General features: G+C 47.2%; 1 protein-coding gene across 1 annotated transcript in view; it reads right to left on the bottom strand.

The window, feature by feature from the left end:
* rbms3 (RNA binding motif, single stranded interacting protein) overlaps nucleotides 1-3,838 on the bottom strand; it is a 244,616-nt gene extending 240,778 nt beyond the window's left edge. Inside the window, exon 1 of the mRNA XM_080017529.1 lies at nucleotides 3,615-3,838. Coding sequence (XP_079873655.1) covers nucleotides 3,615-3,689 — 75 coding nt within the window. The 5' untranslated portion in view covers nucleotides 3,690-3,838. The remainder of the gene's footprint in view (nucleotides 1-3,614) is intronic.
* Nucleotides 3,839-24,712: the final 20,874 nt, after the last annotated feature.

The raw sequence follows: 24,712 nt of genomic DNA, 5'->3' as shown, positions 1-24,712 counted from the left end.
TCCATGTGGCCTAATTGTTCCAAGAGGCGGGATAGTACCGCCTGAGTGTGTGTGTGTGTGTGTGTGTGTGTGTGTGTGTTGCTTTCTACATCTTTTAGGTGTCATTAAAAATGAATGCTCGCCAATCTGAGGGAAGCAGTAGTACATCAAAATGTGCACGGGGCGAGACAGACGAATAAAGAACAAAGAATGAAGAATAAAGAATGACGAATAAAGAATGAAGAATAAAGAATGAAGAATAAAGGCCTCATTCCACGCACCGACCTACTGGTGAACCCAACCAAGGCCGTCAAACGATCCTCTGGTTAAACTAGCGTCCTGCAAAGAGAAACAGCACCACCAGCACCGCCTTGTAAAACCAGCCCCACACACACACACACACACACACACACACACACACACACACACACACACACACACACGCCCCTTTGAGGAATCAATAATTCAGCTAAAGAGAAGCACATGCTATGCCCCTGTAGCACTAATCAATAGAGGGCAAAATGTTATTGTTTCTTCTCATCCTGTGACTTTTAAATAATAATAATGATAATGATAATAAGAATAATAATGATAATAATAATAATAATAATAATAATAATAATAACAAATCGTGAAATGGGGAATCACTCGCTGACGTGATCTGAATTCCCTTCATTATGAGACTAGGCCGCTTTATAGTAACCGTGTCCAGATGTTCCCTCTTCTATAGCGTCACTGACGTCATATAAATGGAGGTGAAAAGAAAACAGCAACAATTCGGTATGAGTAACCCCTCTATTCCCACCCCATCACCCACCACCTGTCACCCAACACAACACACACACACACACACACACACACGCACACACACACACACACACCCACACACCCACACACACACTTCACACAACTGAACCCTCTTCGGGTGAATGAGGCCGTGACCGTGCCGCCATGAAGATTTACAAGAGCACCCACATCATTCAAGACTGATGCTTGACGTAAGGTTTTCTTTCCGTGTGTGTGTGTGTGTGTGCATGCGCGCATGCGTGCCCACGGTGGTTATGAATCCGTGAACTGTATCGAGTAGCGCTGCCAGCCAAGGCCCCTCTCCCCTCTCCACTAATCTAACGATCAATGATCATTAACGAGAATGTAGGATCGCTCTCCACACCCACCCCTCTCTCTCTCTCTCTCTCTCTCTCTCTCTCTCTCTCTCTCCCTCCCTCTCTCCCTCTCTCTGTGTCAACCCCTCTTCTCTCTCCCTCACTCTCACTCTCGCTCCACCACTACTGGCCCCATCTGGGGGCTCCATCGTGTCAAACAGCCCACCCGCGATGCTTACTAATGGAGATGAACATCCATCGCTGATTCATGAACAGAAATGTTCTCCCCCTCTTTTTTTTCATTGTCTTCCTTGGATTTCATTTTATTTTTTATTTTTGGAGGCGGCAGGGGGAGCGGGGGGGCTTTACACCTCCACCGGCCTTGTTTTACACAGCAAGGGGGCCTGGCGGCGCCGTCCAGGATACATCAATCGCTGACAGTGGCAAGATCGGATCTATGCTGACCTTGGAGAGAGGAAGGGGAGGGAGGGATGGAGGGAATGAAAAAAGAACGAGGGGCATACCCTGATTGAGAGGCCCCCGAGATGAGCGGCTCAGAGATACGGGAGGGAGGGGGTGGGGGTGGAAGATGGAAGGAATAGAAGGGAGAGATGGAGGGGGAGAGAGAGGAGGGGTGAGCGGGAGCCATATGGCAGCAGCACAAATGTATTAAACTATAAATCAGAGGGAGCACTAGTGGACTGCCAGGTGGGGCGGCACGGCGGGCCGCTCGTCGGGCCAACAGCGCCGAAACGCCGCGGACGGAGCGAGAGCTCGACAGAATTTTCTTCCCAAGTCATTTTTCTCAATGTTATTTTTTTTGGGGGGGGAGGCAGACTGCTGGAGGAAGAATGTCCGTACTGGCAGTGTCAATTATTGAATTATTCCTCTTGGTCTGGAGCTCGCCTTCAAATGCATTTGCAGTCTGAAAACCCCCAAAAAAACGAGAACAAAAAAAAAAAAATGCTAAAAGTCATCGTAACAGCTTCTCATCGTAGCACTGGAGCTGTCACAATGATGACATCATCGTCGGATCGTAATGATTCAAGCTCATTTTGTAAAATCATTAGATCCCATAATTATATATTTTTTATCCGAATGTCAAGGGAATTTCAAGGCAATGTGTGAAATGTTGGAAAAATAATAAGCAAATGAAGTGTCTTTCCATCAGCTGGGTAAAGGTAAAATTACCGCCTGGATTGGAACCAAATCTTTTGGTTCCAATGTTCGATGTTAATGAAGGTGTTTTCTTGAAAAGGTGGACGTGTGTTATTACACTGTTATACACTTATAATATTAATACTATGATAATGGTACAAAACTAAGAAGAAAAATACACTGAATTCATCAATCACAATCAATGGTCAGCCGAAACTTCACGATCGTGACAGCCCACTGAGCAAACCCGGGTGTAGTAAACTATGGTGGAGAATCCATCACTCCACAAACACCTACAGCGCCGTGCGGTCAAAACGAAAAGGTCGGGCATAAAATTAGCATTACATGTGCGGGTGGACAAACAAATAAAGTAATCCCCCCCAAAGGGGCCTCCATCTTAATCCCTTGATGATGTCTGGGCAGTGTGGCCGGCCAGCAGCCAGCCAGCCTCCTGGCAGCCGGCGGGACCCGGGTCTGGTTCTGGGCTTCCATCCCAGAGGCACTGATGCATGCTGGAGCTAGAGCAAACATGGGCAGCCGCCCTCACGCCTGGACCGAGTCCGCGCCGACACCATGAGGGTAACGGGACCCACCGCTTTGGAACACTGATTCCAAACCGCTATGAAGCGGGGATAGATGGGAAGATGGATAGAGTCTCAGATCGATGAGATAAATGGGGTCCTTCAAGAGGCTCTGGGGCCTCCCCGGAAAAACGCTTAATAGTTCAAATCAGCCGTTATTTCATTTACAAGACATTAGCACCATTAGAGAATTTACAATGATTGCATGTTCTGATCCTAGTTTCACTCTTTTCTCCAAATGACAGGTATGGACCCTACCATCAAGACCTTCTCATATTGAGGACCCGGAGACAACATCTTATCAAATAGGCTCCCGTGGCTCTTGTGCGTATCAAATTGGGTGGTCATTGACGTGGAAAAAAAGGTTGAGGGTCACTGCTCTACATGTTGCTTGACATAAAGAACCGGATGCAGCCTTTGGGCGCTCCCGCCCCGATCTGCGAGCACTTCATCATGCTGCCAGTGAGCGATGGATGGAGGTCTCGATCTCTCATTTAGTCCCTCACACACATATCATACAGTAAACACACACGCACACATGAAGTACGCACGCACACACCCCATGAGGTACCTGCCACCCGAAACCATCACAACCAAGGCCAGCTATCCATTAAATCCCACCTCCGCTCTGGGATGAGAGAGGGATGGGGTGCAGGAGCGGAGGGGGGGGGGGGGGCGAGGTGGGGGAGCGGGGGACGAAGGGGTGACAAGTGGAGGTGGAGGTGGAGGTGGTGGAATGGAGTGGTTTGTATGAGGGGTGGGGGGGGTGGGGGTGTGCAGAGAAGCGCCATACCTTGGTCTGGAGATAGTGGGGGTAATAGTACGTGTACTGAGGGTACATTGGTTGCTGCTCCAATCGCTTGCCCATGTAGCTGGAATCCTTAGCACTGAGGCAGGGAATAGTGTCACGGGGGGTGGGGGTGGGTGGGGGGCTGGGGAGGAGGAGGAGGAGGAGGAGGGGGGGGGCAGCTACGACGGGATAAGAGGCAGCGGGAGGGTCGCGTCTCTCCCGCTTCTTCTCCTTCTTCTTCTTCTTCTCGTCTTCCCTCCTCCCGCCGGACGGGCGCTCAAGTCTCTCGCTGACGGATCGACGGCGGAAAATCTCCGTCTCTCTCTCTCCCCCCCACCCCCCCCCCACCACCCCCCACCCACCCACCCACCCACACCCCCCGGCGAGCGATAGAATCCGAAAAAAGCCGCGTGACCGGTGCGCTCCCCCGTCCGCTCCGGTCGGGTCGGGTTTGCCGGCGCCGGTTAAAAAAAAAAAAAAAACCCGGGTGAGGTGGAGGAGGGAGGAGGATGTGAGGGAAGGTGCAGGTGGCGGCCGAACGGGCGCTCCTCTGGTCGCCCGGCAGATGGGAGTAAAAAAAAAAAAAAGGAGAAAACCGGGAGGAGCAGGAGGAGAGGAGAGGAGGTGGAGGAGGTGGAGGACGGGGAAAAAAAATACGAGAGGATGTGTAGGGTTCACTTCCCTTTGTAAACTGTCTCGCTAGAGTCTATCCACGGCTTTAATCTCCCTCTCTCTCTCTCTCTCTCTCTCTCTCGCACGCTCTTTCCTTCCTTCTCTCTCTCTCTCTCTCTCTCCTCTGTTGTGTGATCCGGCGGCGGCTGTGCGTGCTGTCCTGTAGGACAACTGGAAGAAGAAAGATATCCTCAGTGCCGGCGCGGACGAGACGCACGCACTTTTGTTTTCCGCAGGAACCCGGGAGTCAAAGCCGATAAAGAAGCTCAGTCGCAGCGTGCAGCGAAAGCCTGGCTCCTAATTAACGTGACACGGGCGCGTGAGCCAAAGAATGATTAAATCTCCACCGGTCGCTGGCTCGCTCGGTTACGTCGATGCTCTGGCTTCCGGACAGGAGTAGTAAAAAAAAAAAAGCCCACGGCGACCACAGTATCCCAGGTTTCCAACAGTGAAGGAGTCCCTCGGCAGCGAACCTCCTTCTTCCTGCTCTTGTAAAAATGTGTTCCTTGTTTCTCCCTCGCCTCTCGCACTCCTCCCAGCAAGCCTGCCTCTTTCTCTTCCTCGCTGTCACACTCTCTCTCTCTCTCTCTCTCTCTCTCTCTCGCTCGCTCTCTCTCTCTCTCTCGCTCTCTCTCTCTCCCCGTCTCCACACTGACAGGGCGGTAAAGGGGGCTCGTCCAGGGCAGAATGCCTCCTCCCCTCTTTTCCAACCCGTAGGAGGGACTTGAGCTCGCTGGCTGCGGGAGAGGGATCCAGACACAGACCAGCGGGCTGCAGCGTTTCCACAACCCGGGGGAGGAGGAGGGGGAGGAGGAGGTGGAGGAGGAGAGGAGCGAGGGAGAGTGGAGAGGAGTGGAGGAGGAGGGGAAGGGGGACGGCGGCGGCAGCAGCGCGAGGACTCGATTCCCCCTACTGGCTGCACATGGAGCTGCCATCTGGAACACACACACACACACACACACACCACGCTCACTTTCCTAAAATTACACACCACACTTCAACTTGAGGCTCATTATCACCGCAGCTCCCACTCTGTGTGGAAGGTGTGTGCAAACTTTGGAAAATAAACAACTTTTTTTTTCCGTTTTTTTTATATTTACTAATTTTTGACAGTGATAGAAGAGGTACTCAGATCGTTCACTTCATTAAAAGTACGATGACACAAAGTCACAAAATGACAAAAGTTTGACATTTCTATTTGAGTAAAAGTGCTTTAGTCATTGTCATCCAGTGCCCTGATATAACAGAGCCTGCAGTATAATTTGGCACGAAGTGCTGCTGTACCTTTTTTTTCTGCAGATTGCTCATGCATATCCTGATCATACATAGTACAATTTCCAAAAAAAGGTGATCAGGTCAAAGTAATTAATAATGATATACAAATATAAATCCAGATTTTTTTTTTTTTACTTCTTCTTTGACTTGTACATGTGGTAGAGAGCGGAAACTGATTGTACGTAAGTAAACACAGATACTTGATACTTGAAAATATACTTAAGCACAGTAACAAAGTACTTGTACTCACTACCACTGCTTACTTATTGTCGTTTTTGAAGTACTTTTACATTCGTCCAAAATATTGCGTTCCTGCTGCGGAATTTACTTTGTGAATCAAACATCTCACTCCATTCACCACACCGTTTCCGTTCAGGGGTTGTTAATGGCTTTGATTGCTGGCATTGGGGCGCCTAAAAAAACGAAAGAAAAAAAGAAAAGAAAACGAAGGAAAAAGACAAAACCAGGGAGAAAGGAAAGGCCAGGGAGGAGGTTTTCATGAGAAATGGCGTCTCAGACAGAGCCCCCAGGTCCCAGCTGCAGCGTGACGCCAGAGACGCACCATGGCGTGAGCAGCGGGCTCCAAACACGCAACAGAAAAGGAACCGTATTGTTAATTTGACATGAGAACAAGACCATAAAGCCAGAGGATATATGAGACCGCATCCTCCCTTTATAAGCATATACTCTTTAACTGCACGGAAACATGATAGTTCATAAAAATAAGAATAAAAGCTCATGCAGTAATAGTTAATGAAACAATGCATGAAAAATCGTTTTCTTTTGGTCATAAAAATATTTGACATAAAAACTTGGCAGCTGAAGACCCATTCACTGCAAATCATAAAAATCACATTGTCCCCCATAGTCTCTAAACTCATGCTCCACATAATAGCACAGCTTACTACGCACGCACACATGCGTGTGTAGGAAGTTACGCACACATGTATATATGTAGACATATGTATGCATATATACACTGAATATGTACGTATATGTATATAAGTACACTTATATACAGAAAGCCCCTTTCCCACTTGCACTGAAAGCTGTAAATCTACCGGCAATGTTTCGTGTTGGCGTCGTGTGGGAACAGAATCCGCTGTTGACGTTCCGCAAAAGTCGTTCCGTAAATCTCCCCACTCTCAACCTAGTATCACTTCCGGAAAAATGCCGGCACGGCTGTGATTGGAAATGTGTGTGAATGGAAGCAGTAACATTACATGTACAACAAGCATGTTGTACATGTAAGCCTGTAAAGTAGGGGTGCAGCCCAATCCGAAAACCGGCCAAGCACAAATAGTGGGCTTTTTTACAAACATTGATTTTGTATTTCAAAAGTTATTATTTTTCTTCTTAAAAATGCCACTAAGTCACACTTCACAGTTAGGGGTGCGGGGCGGGGACATCGGACACAAGCGTTTCGCTTTCCCGCCGACTGCACCAGGGCGTGGAGCAGGAGGGGGAGCGAGCGGACAGGGAGAGGGAGAACGGGTGGAGAACGTTCCTTCTCCGGAGGCAGAGAGTGTAGGACAGGTGGAAAACGATCACACTGATTTAAAAACATTGGGTTGAGGGTTATTGCGTCCGGGGACGGGGGCTCTGGGAGCCAGGAAAAATACCAAAACGATTCAGATTGTACGTCCATTGCCGAAAGATTGTCCAAACGATGGCATCTACACCGGACACAACGTTTTAACCCTGACCCGTTACGTAGCATATCCGTAACAGATATCTATGTGGGAACAGACTCCATACAGAACATTTCCGTAAAGGAGGCTGTGGTGTGTCGTCGGTGTGGTTCGAGCGGCCTGACCTGCATCTACGTGATTGGGTCAGGGTGGCTGCATACCTGTTGCTTGTTGTTTGGTCTAACGGGCAACAGGTTAAAACCCCCAACCCCGCACACACTCAGGATAGGGAGCCCAGTCATGTCACATCTGTCTATCTGCTCCTGGGCTAATTTCAGCTGGCCAAATCTCTGCAATAAACTGGTGTTTAAAACTCTACATCTTCTGTGTCTCTGTGCCTGAGGGCCCTGAAAACACCACGTGGGTGGTGCGTGGTAGACGGAACTGCCACAGAGGACAATATGGGAATGTTACGGATTCCATCTGGGAAAGGGGCTAGAGTGACCTGGAGGTCTCTTTACCGCAGCACCAGCAAATCCAAGACCACAAGCTCAACGTCCTCATTTCTCACACAATAAGCATATTGACTTTTGCTCCAAATTGTTTTAATCCCGGAGATAACTCTCAAAGGACGTTTCCTCAAAGAAACTATAACATGAAATTATTTGAGTGGAAAAAAATATGTATTTATGTAAATTCTCCCACGACAGAAAAAAAACTCCCTTGGGATTGAGCTGGGTTGAGGACTAGATATTGCATCTGTTACAAAAGGAGGCGAAAGTCTTTATTGAGGAATAATGGATTTTTAACCCCGTTATGTGTTGAAAGTGCAACACTGAAGCTGAATTCCGGCGTAAATGGGTTTGTTACGTTTATCGGGACTGTCTGGGTTTGATCCAAAGTCTTGAGTTTGAGTTTATAGCTGAGCGAGGTCGGGCCGTGGCCGCTGATCGACAGTTGACGGCGGAAATGCGTCGTGAAGTTCTCCGTCCTTTACAATGTGTGCAATTTTCACGTTCCTCCGAGAGAGAAACTTCAGCGGTGGCAGACCTGGGTGGCTTTAAGAAAAAAGGTGACTGCAAACTACGACTGCTTTCATCGGCCTCAGTCGTTTGGAGAAGTCACAGGGCGGCCTAACATGCCTGGAGCGATCCAAAATGGCCGTAGGTTGACAGGTACCTTCACAATTCATTTGATCTCCACCAACACCGAGACCAACCAAAACGGAAAATCTTTGCTCTCCACAGAACGACCCCAGTCCCCTGGGTAAAGGGGGGCGGCAGGAGATGGACTGAAATCGAGGTAGGAAACATGTGAAGTCAAATGTTCCACAAAACCTTCGTATCACTTCAGCCACGGAAGGTTTTTGAGTCCATACACGTTGAAGTCCCAAACATCCGACAGTGTGTCCGGAAGCGTAGGTCCAGATGCATCAGGAATCCCGCCAGAAGCCGCGACGAGAAGCCGTGAAGTTTGGACGACGGACATTTTTTATTGCGCTTTGCAGCCGACCGGCACAGCAAGGTCGGACTGCACGTGAAACGGAGTACGATTCTCCTTTAATTCATCGACGTTACGCATTTCCTGTTCAATTTGCTTTTTCAATAATTTGACGAATTTGCCGCAATAAAAACCCATAATGATTCCAAATTCTCATAAAAAAAACAACAAAAAAACAAAAAAAAAATGGACGTTTCAAAATTGCTGGCTATTACACCGCGGTCAAATCATACATTTTAATCTCATAATCTGCGATAAAGACTGGCTTTAGCATTTTGCACACGAGCCATGACTAAAGTGATTATTCAATTACTAACATTTGATTGGCCTCTGCGCTACGGTCATTAATCATTTCACCTCTAAACACAAGTACCGGTCGTGTCCTCAAGCAGACATTTGTGCGTGCCGTTGAAAAAGAAATGGACACATCCTCATTTGCTGTGTCTGAAAGGCACCGGTGCATGTGGAACGGACAGAATCGATGGGAAAGGAAGAACTCCATGAAGCAAAACAACAACAGGGAGGGAAAAGGGCAGCGGTGTTACAGGCGCACGGAGGAAAACATAATTATCAGATAGGCGGCTTTTATCTGCGGAAAAAGGAAAATGCGTATATCGATTGCGGATTATCAGATTAACAGCCTCTGGACCCACCGGCAGAGGCCAGAGAGGGAAGAGGAGGAAGGAGGAGGACGACGAGGAAACACTGAGGGAGAAGGTAGCACATAATGGAGAAACACAAGTCAGGTCTCTAATTCGAGTGGCAATTCAGAGGTAGGACCGTTTCGGCTAGAAATGATCCCTAAACAGCTCAATAATTCAAGTACTACCTGCTACGGAGGCCGGGGGAAAAGACCTTTCGGATACAAATGACGATGGTGATGATTTTAGAGATGCATGTCTTTTCAAGTGTGGTAACCAAATCGATATATTAGAGAGTCTTCAGGACTTTATAGAATTTTGATAGCGCCCCCGAAGAACCGGCCCTCGGACTGGCGAGGCAAGGCTACAAGAAATTCCCCCTTCAAGGATTCCGTTCGGGCGGATAAATACTTAACAATAACGGCAAAATGGACCAAAGGGGAGCATTTTGAGTTCCCTGACACAATTAGCAAACGCCGAGCGGAACCCACGAGGGTACCGTTACACGGCCCCTGATCAGATTATACATCAATATTCATCGGTCTGACCATTAAGAATTAAGGGCAGGTAATAGAGACTTGACTCATGGAACTAAATAACTTAACACCACAGACCGACCGGGTTTTACGATAAAGCGTGGTTAAATACCCAACGGCTTTCACGTTTTGAATACCCTCTGCGCACTTGTTTGATTAAAGTGTTTTTCACCCATAAACGTCCTACCATCCAGCGATAACCCAAGTTGGCCAACAGCCTCCCTACAAAGGGCTGAATCCTGGCCGCATTTTGGCTTCTCGAGCGGTGCTGAGGGGAGGGGGATCCGTCCGGGATGACTTACCAGTCTGCAGAACAAAGCGGGAAAGGGAGTAACGCGTCCAATTCAGTGAGTCCTCGCCGTGACGGGCGAACACAGGCGTGACTTTCAGACGGATCCATACGGGGACGTGGGGACGTGGTGAGTCACGTGGTTGGTCAGACTCGCTGACGACAGCTGCTCAATAGGCAAACACGCTGACTTGGCTGCATGCGTTCCGCGCCGCTGTTTGCACGTTTGAGTTGTTGACGTAGGGCGATGCTCTGCTGTTGTCGACACCTGCATCGCATATGTTTGAATGTGTTGTTTATTGAATGAAAAAAGATCTGACATTGCAATCAGCAGGGTTAACAATAACAATGCTGAAAACTGTACACGATGAAACTGTCATCGCCATACGGCTTAGAAAATATAATTATAATAAAAATATAGATATAATAAGGTTTATTAACCTTTTTTATTAAGAGCTTTTTTTTTTTATTGTATTACTTTAATAATAATCGCCAATTTTAGGCGTGCTGCTGTAACATCCCAATTTCCCTCCGGGGATGAATAAAGTGAATGGGCAGAAATATGTGTCACTAGAAACTGAATTTGTATCGTTTAACTTGAATAATTGCATTGAAAAACTGAATGTGAATAGCATCATTTGAAATTGAATGCATTCGTTTGGAACTGAATTCCAATCAACTTTAAACTGAATGTAATGATATGAAATTGAATTCATTTGCTCCGAATCTGTATTTGATCCTCACTGAAAATTCATTCAATTCTCACAACTCAAATTCAGTCCTTGACAGATTCAGTTTTCAATGCAATTATTCAAGTTAAACCATACAAATTCAAACTATGCGATTCAAATTCCTTTTTTTTTTTTTTTTTTTATGCAATTATTCAAATCGGGCCATGCAAGTTCAAATATAAACGATTCAAATTATTTTATATTTTTCCCCCCCTCGGTAAAAAAAATGATTGAAAGGACAAAAAAAAAGACGCGGCGTGAGGGATGAAGATGGACAGAGAGAGTAGAAGGTGAGGATGATTGATAACGGGCTACGTCCCCAAAGCCGGACAGGGTGTGGCGCCCCGGAAGCGAAGTACGCAGCACCAGGCGGAAGGAACCCGCAGAAGATCAGGAACAGGGATCGTTTTAGCTCCACTTCAGATGCAGAGATCGCCACACAAAGAAGAGTTTTTTGGAGACAAATTGTGTATTTTTTTCGTTGCGGTTGGCAACCCCGCCAAAAAATAAATGGAATTGTTCTGCAGTCTAATTGCACTGACGCAGACACACAGACACAGACACAGACACACACACACACACACACACACACACACACACACACACACACACACACACACACACACACACACACACACACACACACACATTCTGAGGTCCTGGGCTCATTGAATCACGTTCTAAATTAGGAGTGTGAATGACTCACCGACTAGATGTTAAAATAGGCAAAGCGAGGGAGAAAGCTGACGATATATCGTTTAAGTTTAAAGGAGAGCGATCACCAGAGGAGATCAAAACTCAGAAATCCCGTGTCCAGGTGAGCCCTCGAGGAAATTCACGCCTCGTCCACATCGCATGCTTTTTTTTCTTTTTTTTTTTTCTATTGTAAACCACAAGGAAAAGATTGAGCAGCGCACATTCAAACAAGTGACATTTGCAGATTTTCAGCCTCTTCTGCGCACACACATAACAACCGCCGTCTGGGGAGAACACATCTATGGCCAGAGGAGCGGAGTTTTGGTAGAGTTTTAGAGCTGGCACTCCGGCGGTCGGGGAGACTCTCGCCGGGGGCAAAATATTTTGCATCATTCTGCCACCAAAAACAAGCACGGATGCCACGCAGCTTGCTAATGTGTTTGTGCGGTCAGCTTGCAGCGCTGACATTATACACTCATCACCCTCCCTCACCGTCACCCGCATGAGTCTGCCGTTATGAGTCCCCACTCGCCCACTCGCCGCTTCCTTTGGCTTCCCCCATCGTGCAGGCGCGCGATCTCATTGGCTGTTGGAGATCGCAGTTGCGATTCGAGGCTTTGACGCGCGCACGCCAAAGGGCTTGGTAAAGCCTAGCCCCGATGAAAATCAAACACGCTTGATTGAATCGGGACCCGGTCGATTGGGATCGTATCCAGAAGCATTTGAGTTCTTTCACTCGCACACACACATATCGATGACAGCTACGATTCTGCGGCGCGACAACCCCGGCCCACCCTGGACCACCCTAGACTTCGCCAGACCATCATGGATCACCCTAGACTACCCTAGACTACCCCGAACCACCCTAGATTACCCTGGACCACCCTAGATTACCCTGGACCACCCTGAACCACCCTAGACTACCCTAGACCATCATGGATCACCCTCGACTACCCTGGCCCACCCTGGACCACCCTAGACTACCCTAGACCATCATGGATCACCCTAGACTACCCTGGCCTACCCCGAACCACCCTAGACCACCCTGGACCACCCTAGACTACCCTGGACCACCCTGAACCACCCTAGACTACCCTAGACCATCATGGATCACCCTAGAATACCCTGGCCCACCCTAGACTGCCCTGGATCACCCTGGACCACCCTAGACTACCCTAGACCATCATGGATCACCCTAGACTACCCTGGCCTACCCCGAACCACCCTAGACCACCCTGGACCACCCTAGACTACCCTGATCCACCCTGAAACACCCTAGACTACACTGGCCTACCCTGAACCACCCTAGACGGCCCCGGATCACCCTGGACCACCCTAGGTACTCGGGCCCAATTTCAAATCGTCGCCAAGTCACCGACCAAAAGTGAGGTAACGTGGCCCCGGCTTTAAGTAACTTCTATATTCCATTCCCTGATTGGTAATTCAGAGTTTGGCGTTGATGGCCACGGCGGGTCGGCCAAAACCGTTACTCAGGGATCCGGGCTTGAGATAAACATCCCAAAGAAACAAGCACGGCGTGTTTTGGTTTGGGGAGAAGTTTGGATCACTGACACCTCACGCCCCGTACAGGGGACGTCCTCAGGAAGTAGCGCCCCAAACCACCGCTAATGGTGAAGGGAGAAAATCCTGACGCACATTGCATTGCGCTGTATAAGCAACGGGGGTGGTCTGGTCGCCTGGAAACCCCGCGCGCTGCGGGACCGGCTCCCTTCCCAAAGCGTCCCCAAACCCTCCGCGTCCACCGCCCCCCCCCCTTCCCACCCACCCACCCCGCCACTTGAACGAGGCCGTTCTCAGAGCTGCTCGCACAAACCCAGAGCCTGTGTCTCCTCCGCTCGGCCGGACGGTCGTGGGCGTTTCCAAGAACTGACCAGATGTGAGGAATTCAAGGAAACTCTGGCGGCGGGCCAAGGAACGAGGGGAGGGGGTGGGGGGGAGGAGAGGGAAAGAGAAGCGTAAGGGGCCTGGTATTTCCAGAAAAAAAAAAAAAAGCCGACCCAAAAAAAAAAGACCAAAAAAAAAACAAAAAAACAACTTTGCGGCTGTTGACAGTGGTTCTGCTGGGAGAGACCGAGGCGCATGCTTTGTGCCAAACTAAAAAAAGAAACCTTGTGTGGTTTGTTTGTGAAGCGGGGACAAAAAAATAAAAAAAATAAAAGAGGGGGGGGGGGGGGGGTGACGGCTCAACAAGCAGAGCGCGTCACGGTGGAAGTCGGGCACGACGACTACTCACGTTACTGTTGTAAAGTAAATAATAATCAATGGAGAAACCGTCCAAATGCCCTCAACAAACGCCTGGCCTGGTGAACGGGTGAGGCCTGGGTGATGAATCCATATCATTAGATATCGTTTTTGGTTTATTGTCACGAGTGGTATCATTGTCATATCATTGTCAAATTACGATATCAACATCGCGAGCCAACAAACAGATGGATATGGATGTACGTCATATGGATTAATGATGAGAAAATATGACTAAAATACAGTCAAAAAATGTTTTGATAATAAAAATGTTCCAATCCGACCTTCATTTACAGTGTCTCTAAATAATGTCTGTGTTGATATGAATTAAAACAATTTCTATAAATGGTAACATCTCTGTATACATATACTGTATATACACACACATAAACAAACACATTTTCTGTTATCCGAAATGGTATTTCGTGTCTGCACTTTGTTTCTTCCTGCCCAGGCCCTTTCTGTCCATTTAATCGCCACGATAATGAAATGAAATGAAATATAATTGGGTGAAGGGGCCAGACGGACGTTTGACGAACGCCAGGCAAGAGCGGAGCCGGCCGGCTCCTATCGCAGCACGGACGGCGGCCATGCGGCGGCGACGGGGAGCGAACACAAACCCGTGCGCCAGTTGGGAAGAGGAAAAAACTCGAGCGAGTACAAAACTAGGAGTAAATTGCACCGGGGAGTGGTTCTCTGTTCCCGATGTATAATGTATGTGAAGTCATTCTGACGGCTCATTTGCTGATTACGGCGCTTCTGCGAAAAGATCAGTTATTACGAACGGCCTCGTACGGGGAAATGAGGCCCGCCGCCGAGACGGGTGGGAGGTCTGCGTCAGTGTCTGTTTTTCTGTGTGTGCGTGTGCGTGTATGAGCGAGTGTGGTTTTGCATAGGTATTTATAAAGGTGTTATCTTTAAAGATAGATGGGTGGATGCAATATACCTAAGAATGAAAAACAAACAATGAATATAAAATATAAAGCATGAAAAAAAAGGAAGTCAAGGAAATAAGGGCAATATAAGACAAACAATCCATAAATAAATAATAAACAAGAAAAATAAAATCCAAAAATATCCAAATCAAAAAATATATACTGTATATATACACACATACATATATATAGACACACACACATATACAGTATATATATATATAAAGTATATATATATTGAATATATAGTTTGTAAGGAATCTTTTATTGGTGTTAGCAGGCGTAAACCTACAGTGGCGTGTGTGTGTGTGTGTGTGTGTGTGTGTGTGTGTGTGTGTGTGTGTGTGTGTGTGTGTGTGTGTCCCCGCAGACGAGCAGAGACCAGCGGAGGGTCAGGGTCTGACACCAGAGGTGAAGTGCTTCTACATCTAGAGAGTCTGGAGACTTGGCTTCCTCCTTGGTCTGATCCTGACCTCGATACATCACAAGCGGGCTCCGTGTCGCCTTGTGGCCCTGGGACCGGGAGAAACCCGCCCACGGCACAGGTTGCACCGCGGTGTTTATGCGCGCCAGCCCCGCGTCTATTCAGCTTTTGCGCGTGAAAAGCGGGGTACACGCCACAAGGTGATTAGGCCCATTTCGGGGCCCGATTCCCCCTCCTCCGACAATCGTGAGCAAAGTCACGATTTCTGAGATTATCGGGCCAGATTATCCGGTGTGAGGAATTTTCCCAGTGTTTTCCACTTTCCCCGCTCCGCTCGGAAGTCCCTCCTGGCGGCAACTCGCACGACAATGTCTGGGCTGTTGGGGAATGGAATCTGTTGGTGTGTGGCGCTGTTTTGGAAAATCGCTGCTCCCCACACACTAAAGGAACAAAACTCTTTACATTTATCATGATCGGCCGTTATGTGTGCGGTCTCTCCTGTTTTTTCGAAATCTGTTTGGGATTTGAAAGATCTTGTAGTGCGGGCCAGGCTTAAGAAACTGTTTGTGAAACTATGAACCAGCCGAGTGGTTACCAGACTTCATCCTTGGAGACATTTTTGTGCACGCACGCATGCACACGCACACACACAGACACACACTATACTGTATATAACCTCACCAAATCCTTCTATTTTAACCCAATCGCCAAATACATATATAAGACGTATAACCTCTCTATTGGCTCTGAGGAAGGATGTTATATGGATAGATAATTACAAAATCAAAAAGAACTTTTTTTTTTTTTTTTTTTATCAACGAACGCCTTTATAGCGATAATTTGACAATATTTTGGGGTCTGGAAAACTGTTGATATTCACGCACAAGAAATATTTGAGCAACAATCATCAATAATGTGCATGTTATGACAATGGCGGGTAGAGGCGTCAGAGTTGAGAAAGTCACGTTTCTTTACTGGAATGCAGCCTTAAAGACAACCTTTAACTACACCACGATATTATGACAACCAATGTCCAACCACATATCAAGATAACAATATAACGCATTTACCTAGAATGTTCACTGTTATGACAATACAAACCTGCGTGGGAGTTAGGGAGCTGTCTCAAAGGGAGCATGAACCAGATTTATATGAAGGCTCTTCACATTGAGAATGCAGGTTTCTTGAATTTCCCTCCGGGGAATAATAAAGTTTTATCTTATCTTATCTTACATGCACTAGATGTGAAGCAGACTCCCGTGGAAAATGCAGAGAATTTTTGGAATCGATTTATGTATTTTCCTTTACACACGATACAGTAGGTGTGTTCGGATTTTACCATATAAATCTGTCTCGGACAACCTCAGTAAATGGCCCCGAGGAGGAACCCGGACCCCAGGGTGGGACCCCCGCTGACGCTAAGGGGGCTGGGAGACCCCAGTACGTGTGCAGACGGCGTGTCCCTCGTGCGAGCGAGCTTAAAAGACAAAAAGAAGAATGGTCGTCACCCTTGTGGTGTTGCAATTTATTTATTTATTCCAAACTTCCATGACTGTCTCGAAAGCCAGCACCACTCACGTTAAATATTAAAACCCACATGTCGACCAGTAAGCAACAGATTGAGGCTAAATAGGAATATTTCTTGATGTGCAGACACTACATGTTGCAGGGTCAAGAGATTATGTAGAAATGATGATACATTTCACACCTATTTAATTATTTTATATACACATATCAAATTGTCTTAGAAATGTCTTGCAGCCCAGTGTGCATATCAAGTGACCCCATGTGGGCCGCGAACCCAAGGTTGAGCAAAAAAAAGCAAACATTAGGTGCTGAGGTGAATCAGGGGAAGGGGAACTGACCAGCTCAGTGGAGCTGAATGGGATTGAGTTGGGAGCACTGCTAAGCCGTCCTGGAATGAAGTGAAATGACCACATGTCAGAGGAAAATGAAATGTGAGAGGGAGGAGACAGAGGGAGAAATAGTGCAGAGAGAGAGAGAGAGAGAGAGAGAGAGACAGAGGGGGAGGGGGAGGGAGAGATAGATAGAGGGAGAAAGAAAACAGAGCATCCCCTTCTAAGAGGAATATTTCAGGATGGTAAATGGAGCAGAACTCTATTCCAGCCCCCCTCTTAACCTCCCCAAGTGTCTCGTCCTCTGCATGCAAAGCATGAAGCCCAGGAGACAGAGAGACACTGGAGAGAGCGAGGGAGAGAGAGAGAGAGAGAGAGAGAGAGAGAGAGAGAGAGAGAGAGAGAGAGAGAGAGAGAGAGAGAGAGAAAGAGAGAGAGAGAGGAGGTAGAGAGAGAGAGTTTTCTTCTAAACGGCATAACAGTGAATGAAAAGCCAAGATGTTTTGTCTCTGACGCGCACACACAAGTTTCAAATTGTCTACTCACACGGGTGGACTGGGCACCTGGTCATCTGGCATACATCACACCTTGGGGTGTGTATCATTTCTAACAAAATAAATACAATTTGAAAAATTGTCCAGTGGCTGGCCCATGAAGCAGGGACAGCCCATTGGTTCATTTTCTATACTGACAGTGGGCTGGCCCAATCACATCTCTTTGACCGTTTTCACGCCAAAATGACAGGATATACCCCGATTTTTTTAACCCGGGTGAACCCGCTAAAAATAGGCGATTGGCACCTTTCCCATTGTCAGGAGAAATGCCGTTTTGCTGCTGGCGCGTCACGTTGGACGTCACGTTGGAGGTCAGGAAAAAGGGCGTGTCTTGTTCCAGTGTGATTGTGAACAAAACAGTAGGGGAGACAGCAACTTCAACCAACAACGACATAAAACTGCAAAACTTGAAAACCGGCAGCACCCGCACACTGGTCGCGCGCTGATCCTTGGGCGGCGGGGAGCAGGGGGCCGGCTTTGGGGCTTCTCCGCTGTGGCCCCCCATGGTGCGATCCCCCCACACATTTCACAGCCCCCCCCATGTGGAAAAAAAGTCAATAACTTCTGATTTTGAATCCTAAATGGAATGTTACACTGGTATCCCTGGCTATCAACGCACCAACGTCCCAAATTTCAAGGCGTGTCCAACGCGCAGGTTAAGGCGCCAAAATCAGCGGGTCGACCCGGGTGTCGTGTTCACATCAGAGCCGACGTAAACCCCGGGTCTATTGCAGGGTCATTTGACCCGGAATTGAAACCCGGGTTATTTCCTTTCCCACTGATGACACGTTTCGGATGTAAGCGGGTGTAAACGGGTTTTTGGTGCAGTGGGAAAGGGGTTTTCACGAGGCCCCATCCGTCCCCCTCTGTTTTTTTCTCACATCAGATGGCGTGGCTCAGAGCTCGCAGCCCCACAGCGCGATCAGAGTGGGGTTTTTTTTGTCTTTATATAGTAGTGCACAAATCATAGAGAAATGCCACGTTTTACAATGGCATATTAACAGAATGAAACCATATGTTATCAAATATATGCAGTTTTTTTTTTCCCCAAGCCAAACAAAAAAGAATTTATGTGAAAAATTAATATGAAAGCACTCCTGTGACCCCCACCCGCACGCACACACGCACACACACACGCACACACACACACACACACACACACACACGCACACATGCACACACGCACACACGCACACACGCACACACACACGCAACTCAACGCTCACCCTCTTCATGAGAACGTCACCCTGGGCTGTCTGGGCCAAAAAGGCCAGGGCCAAATTTTTGTCCCAGTCCAGCGCTGCACAAAGTGGAATGGTTTTTTAATGGTGATGCAAACCTCAAAATAGCCGTATTGATACTGTCTTTAATTCAAGTTGTCTTGAGGTCAAATTATATGACATTTTCAGCTGACTGCAATCATTTTGTAAAATGACACACAAATGCTGCTAAGTAAAATATGAAAAAGCTGCTTTTCTGTTAAAAGTACTCACATTTTGCTATTTTTTTGTATTTTTCGAGCTTATAGAGCTTACTGTGTGTAATCACCGGGTGTCATGACATTTCACTGCATATATGTATGACCGTATGTATATGTATGTGACAAATAATCTCTTGAACTTGGACTTGAACTTGAAAAGGGAAACCCAACTGCCTGCTCTGATTTTTATGTCCCATACTACAATGTAAAAAAAACAATAGTAATATAAATAAACAATTCAATAACAGTATTATTACACTATTATAGCATTGTACCAAGTATAGTGGCATAGAAATAACAAAAAAAAAAAGATTGAACATTATTTGTATGACAATTTAGCGACTGAACCCAACAAAAATGTCATGAAAGCAACGACCCCAAGTACAAGTAAAACAATCTGCAGAGAATGAATTTACTGAATTATTGACCCAATTTGTTTTATTATTGGTCTATGGGAAGTATGTGATGGAAATATGGGAAGTATGAAATGTATGGAGGTATGGAAGTATGGGAAGTATGGAAAGTATAGAGGTATGGATGCATGGAAGTATGCGAGGTAACGAAGCATGGAAGTATGGGAAGTATGGAAAGTATGGAGGTATGGAAGCATGGAAGTATGGGAAGTATGGAAAGTATGGAGGTATGGAAGAATGGAAGTATGGGAAGTCACTTCAAGACAGTGATGCTGTCTGTTCCGCCCTTGTTTCTGCTGAAGAGGGCTTTATACGGTGAGGGGTTGTGTGCCATTGGTTCGGTATCATTAACAAGACTGTGCCGCCCACTCACATACAATTATTTAAACGGTCAAACTCCGGTCACAGATACAATCTTACAGTGCTATAAACAAACCACAATACTCCGTTAAGCCCCCTGGGGTTATCCTTATCCCTACACAAGGTTTGGTAGAGGAGGCATGTGGTCTGGTCTTTACAATACAGTATCATCTTTAAGAACAGTGTCTCTTCAATGTGAGCTCTGAGCGAGTCGTTAAGAAACCCAAGACAACGTGTTTTCAAAGCTACGTAAGATACAGAAAAGGCGATTGTCTTATATAACACAAATGAAACATCATTCAAAGCATTGATCACCTGCATTTTCTCTCACAATACGGAAGTATGGAAAGTATGGCAGTTTGCAAGTGTTGGAAGAATGGAAGTACTGATATATGTAAGTATGGAAGAATTCACATATGCAAGTACTGTATGGAGGTATGGAAGTATATGAAGTATGAGAGTATGGAAATATGGAAATATGAACGTTTTGGATGGGAACTCATCACCTCTACATTATGCAGATGCGTTCTGACAACACACTGAGCAGCTCTATGGCTCGACGTCGCCGTGGAGCGGCTCCATCACGCGATGGAGGAAAAGCCCAGCGGAGATCTTAGCAGCGCTGTCGCTGTGCTCCACACACATTGAAGCCCAGTTCTGCCGGGCGGCGTATCTCACATCATAAACCACATTCTTTGGAACACCACCGAGGGACTCTTATCGTACGCGGGCTGCCAGCTGGCAGCAAGGTTTGAAAAATTGAGAAAAACATACAGTACATTTCTTTGTGATTCTCGTTGATGGCGCAACCCCGCTGGGTAACATTAAGATATCTGTCGGAATAAGAGTTTTGGGGGTGATGCACTCTGAGATTGCCTCCGTGGCGGCGCCTCTATAATTAGCAGCGCTGAAGTCATCAAAGTGCAGCAGCTAAATGGAGCAGAGCGGCTCAGACAAAACCTTCCACCCTTCACGCAACGAGCCAATAGAGAGGGCGAGGTTACCTTTTTTACACAACAAATGATGAGGCAAACACGCATGTTTCCGTGTGCTTTTTGTTCGTCTGGTTAGCTGTGTGTGTGGGTCTTACTGACCCCTTAAAAACACAGACAAGCCGGGAAACTAACCATGAGGCTCTTTCCCCTCGACATTGGCAGCGCACCCGGACGGCCGAGCCATGAATGTTTCAGCAAAGCGCAGGTTCATTCTCACCGAGTCCCACTGACCGACACACTAATGGATTCACATTCCCGGCCATTCTTATTTGTGCTTTTTTTTTTTTCACCACCACTTCTCCGTGCACGTTCTTCGCTCTGCGCCCGGAGAGCAGGAAGTGGATTTTGACTTCAAAAAGAGGGAAAGAGAGAGAGAGAGAGAGAGAGAGAGAGAGAGGTGGGGTGGAGGTCACATGCATTAATTACAAGGCCGCTACTTAGTCACGGCCGCTCCCGTCTACGTCCTGTGTGTGTCATCACTCGTGCATCCGGAAATCCTAAACTTTTCCAAGTAAAGTAACTGGAACTTTAACCACCACTCGAACACAGTTGTGTGGTGGAAAGGCTAAAAAGCTGGGAATCTCTATGGACACCGAGAATCATATTTCCATTGTTTTGTAGCTGTTGAATTTTAATAACAGATTTATCAAGTACATGATTCCACAATGCATCTCCGAGGAGATTCACCACCCACAGGCTGCGATGCCTGCAGCAGCAGAGCAGCTGGAGGCTGCAGATGGGAAGGTGTGTGTGTGTGTGTGTGTATGCATACATACATGCATTAAACTTGTATTTTTGTAAGTGTAAGCACGTGTGTGCGATAAAGTCTGTGTGTGTGCGTGTGCATGTCACACCTCCATCAGCACGGCTCGGGCGGCTCTCATCATTCCTCTCCTCCTTGTTGGGCTCAGGTTCGGCCGACGCTCGTGCCCATATTGTATGATTGCAGTGGAGGAGCGACATAATCAGCCGTAATGCTTTGCAGATGTTTTGGGTGTGTTTTAAGCCAATACAAGAGCCACGGACACAGAGCTGCACACACAGAAGAAAGCACGCAGGCTCGTGTTTGCATGTGCGCGTACAGCCCAAATCCAAGCCCCGACCGGCCTGAAACATTATGATTATGTACTATTAAGGTCACACCAAGCACCCAGGATGTGTGATTTATGTTCCTCGGCTCAGCCCTGTCATTGACTAATCACCTCCACAGAAATAAACAGGTGCACACTGATTTTCCTGAAAAGTGATTTCACAGATGAGGCGTCTGGAATATTTAGCCATTAAAGAAAAAAAAAAAAAAAACGGGAGGAGATACAGCCTGAGCCAATGACGAGTAAATGTGACGGTTCACACGCCTGGAACACGGCATAAGCCCCCGAAAGAGAGGCCATGACACTCCTCTACATTTCCCGCTGTCCCCAGCTTCTCAGACCAGACCAAACCAAACCCAACCAAACCCGCTGCCAAATGAAGATTGGTGCCGTGCCAGGGGCCCCCGCTCAGGGCTTGCAAAATAGGAAATGAAACATTTGAAGGGGGCCGCTTGGATGCGCCGTCAGATTCTGGATATTCCTGTGGTCTGGCATCCGCCATCCTGCGGCCGGGCCTCTAATGCCCGATGGCAGAGACCTCCGAGGATCTGGTCACGACAGGAAATGCCTGCTCGGTGGAGACATCTGTCCCGAAAAATAACACTCCAGAGGTGTCGGCGACACCTCTGGAGTGACATCTCCAGCGAAAAAAGGCCTTTTTTTCAGGGTTGGTGGACAGTGAATTTCTGAAAAAAAATTACAACAATAAATAAAAAGTCGTGAGGTCTTTCAGGGTGAGCCGCCTTCATCCAATTCAGCAAACCTGTTGACAATTTCAGTATATATTATTTTTATTTCCGCTTGGGAGTCACAGAAAACACAGCCTCTTCGAGGGTACAGGGGTATTGGCACTTGTTTTAATGCTTAGATGCATTCGCCTAAACAAACAGAAATTGCCCATTATGAGACAATTACATCGTAAAAATGGGGTAATGCAGGGGCTTGTCAGTGAGGACGCCGGCGCACAATTTGTGTCTTTTTATTGCGGGGGGGAGAAAAAGCAAGGAGTTTAACGGCAAAGAAATGTGCATACGCCCCAACATACAGTATACATCCCTGGACGTGGACTCGCACACACACGCACACGCACACACGCATTCACACACACACACACACACACACACACACACACATAAGTGCCTATATGCATACACAGGAACTCAGTCACTCTCTCCTGCTCAATGTAAACTGCTGAAGCAATTTAAGGAAACCTTGGCAGCCTTTTAATGGTCTGTCACAGTCTAACAGGTTTAGAGAGCTTACAATGGACCCAGCCACTAAGCCTGGCAGCCTGCGCTTAATTGTTCAGAACCTGCACGTCTGTGTGTGTGTGTGTGTGTGTGTGTGTGTGTGTGTGTGTGTGTGTGTGTGTGTGTGTGTGTGTGTGTGTGTGTGTGTGTGTGCGTGCACGCGCACCATTAGGATGTTCCTGTGGCTGTGACTAAGGTCATTGATCCTCATTACGGGCGGAGATCCACTGTCGCCGTGATCAACGCGGACAGGCGCTTCCTGACTGTCAGCTGCAGCCGGATGAGCAGTAAAAATGAAATGTTGGTGGTGAAAGTCGAGGGATAATTTTGGGTCGTCTGCGACCCCCCCCCCCCCCGCCTTGCACCCTACGATCCCTTGACTGATTATGACAACCAAACATACATTTGGAAAGATTCACTTATTATTGTTCTCACTCATTCTCTGAAAAAAGCCATTGTTTCCCTCTTTTGTAAACAGGGATTTTTTTCTTTTCGGTGACTTTAAAGGAAAACTCTGGTATTTTTGCCACCTAAGCCTCATTTTTCGATTATTGGGAGTCAACCACAGTGATCTTTTGAATTGATCCGGGGGAAATAGCTTGCCGATTGTCCCATTGTATTAACTCAATGTGTGGCAGCGATTCGCTCAATAGTGGATCAATGCAAAAGATTTACTGGGGTTGACTCCCGATGATCGAAAAAAAAGGTGTAGGTTTAAAGAAATGCCAGAGTTCTCCTTTAAACGAGCTGTTCCCTGACAAGACATGTGGGTTGTAGGGCCAGAGATGGAGTTTAATAAAACATCAAGGGTTTCAATTTCCGAGAGGTGCACCTGAAGAAATCAATAAGATAAATAAAACCTTTTTGGCGGTCCACTGTGAAAACAAAGTGGCGACGCCTCCACATTCGCCCTAAATCATTGCTCTTTCTGAGCCCCCGTGACCGAAAATACGTTTGACAATCTTTTTTTAATTAGGACTTGAAGACGTGACTCATTCCAACTGCTGTCCCCAGAGCTAAATTAATTACAGACAAAGAAACCCGCTCTGGCTCTTGGCGATGATGAATCATTGCAGCATTTTGGGGAAAATGAGCAGTGCTCGCAAACGAGGGCTGATGAAACAGAATAAGACACCAAATGTAAGCTAATGCACTGTCACAGACCGACCGCCCCCAACTCTGCCTTTAGTGTTTCCACACTATTCCCCCCCAGAGTAAAGCGCATTCACAAAGGGGAAAGAGAAGCGGAACTTACATCATGGCTACTTATCACGGCTTGTCCTCCGCCCTTCCCTTCATTGGCTCCTCTCTCGCCCTCATTTGGACTTTTGTTCCTTTCCATCCCTCCTCCGCCTTGGCCCTGTGTGAATCTAAACTCACTGATGAGAAAAGCACTGTGGCAGTGCTGCCTGCCACACACCACCAGAGTGGTGTTTTCAGGCTGCGAGACAACGACAGAGATGTTGCAAACGCACCGGTGTATTGTCGCGAGTGGGCAAGATGTAACAAG

Source organism: Zeus faber (assembly GCF_960531495.2).
Source record: "Zeus faber genome assembly, chromosome: 1".
Lineage (NCBI taxonomy): Eukaryota > Metazoa > Chordata > Actinopteri > Zeiformes > Zeidae > Zeus > Zeus faber.
The sequence above is the reverse complement of the archived record's forward strand: the minus strand, read 5'-3'. Positions and strand labels throughout refer to the sequence as shown.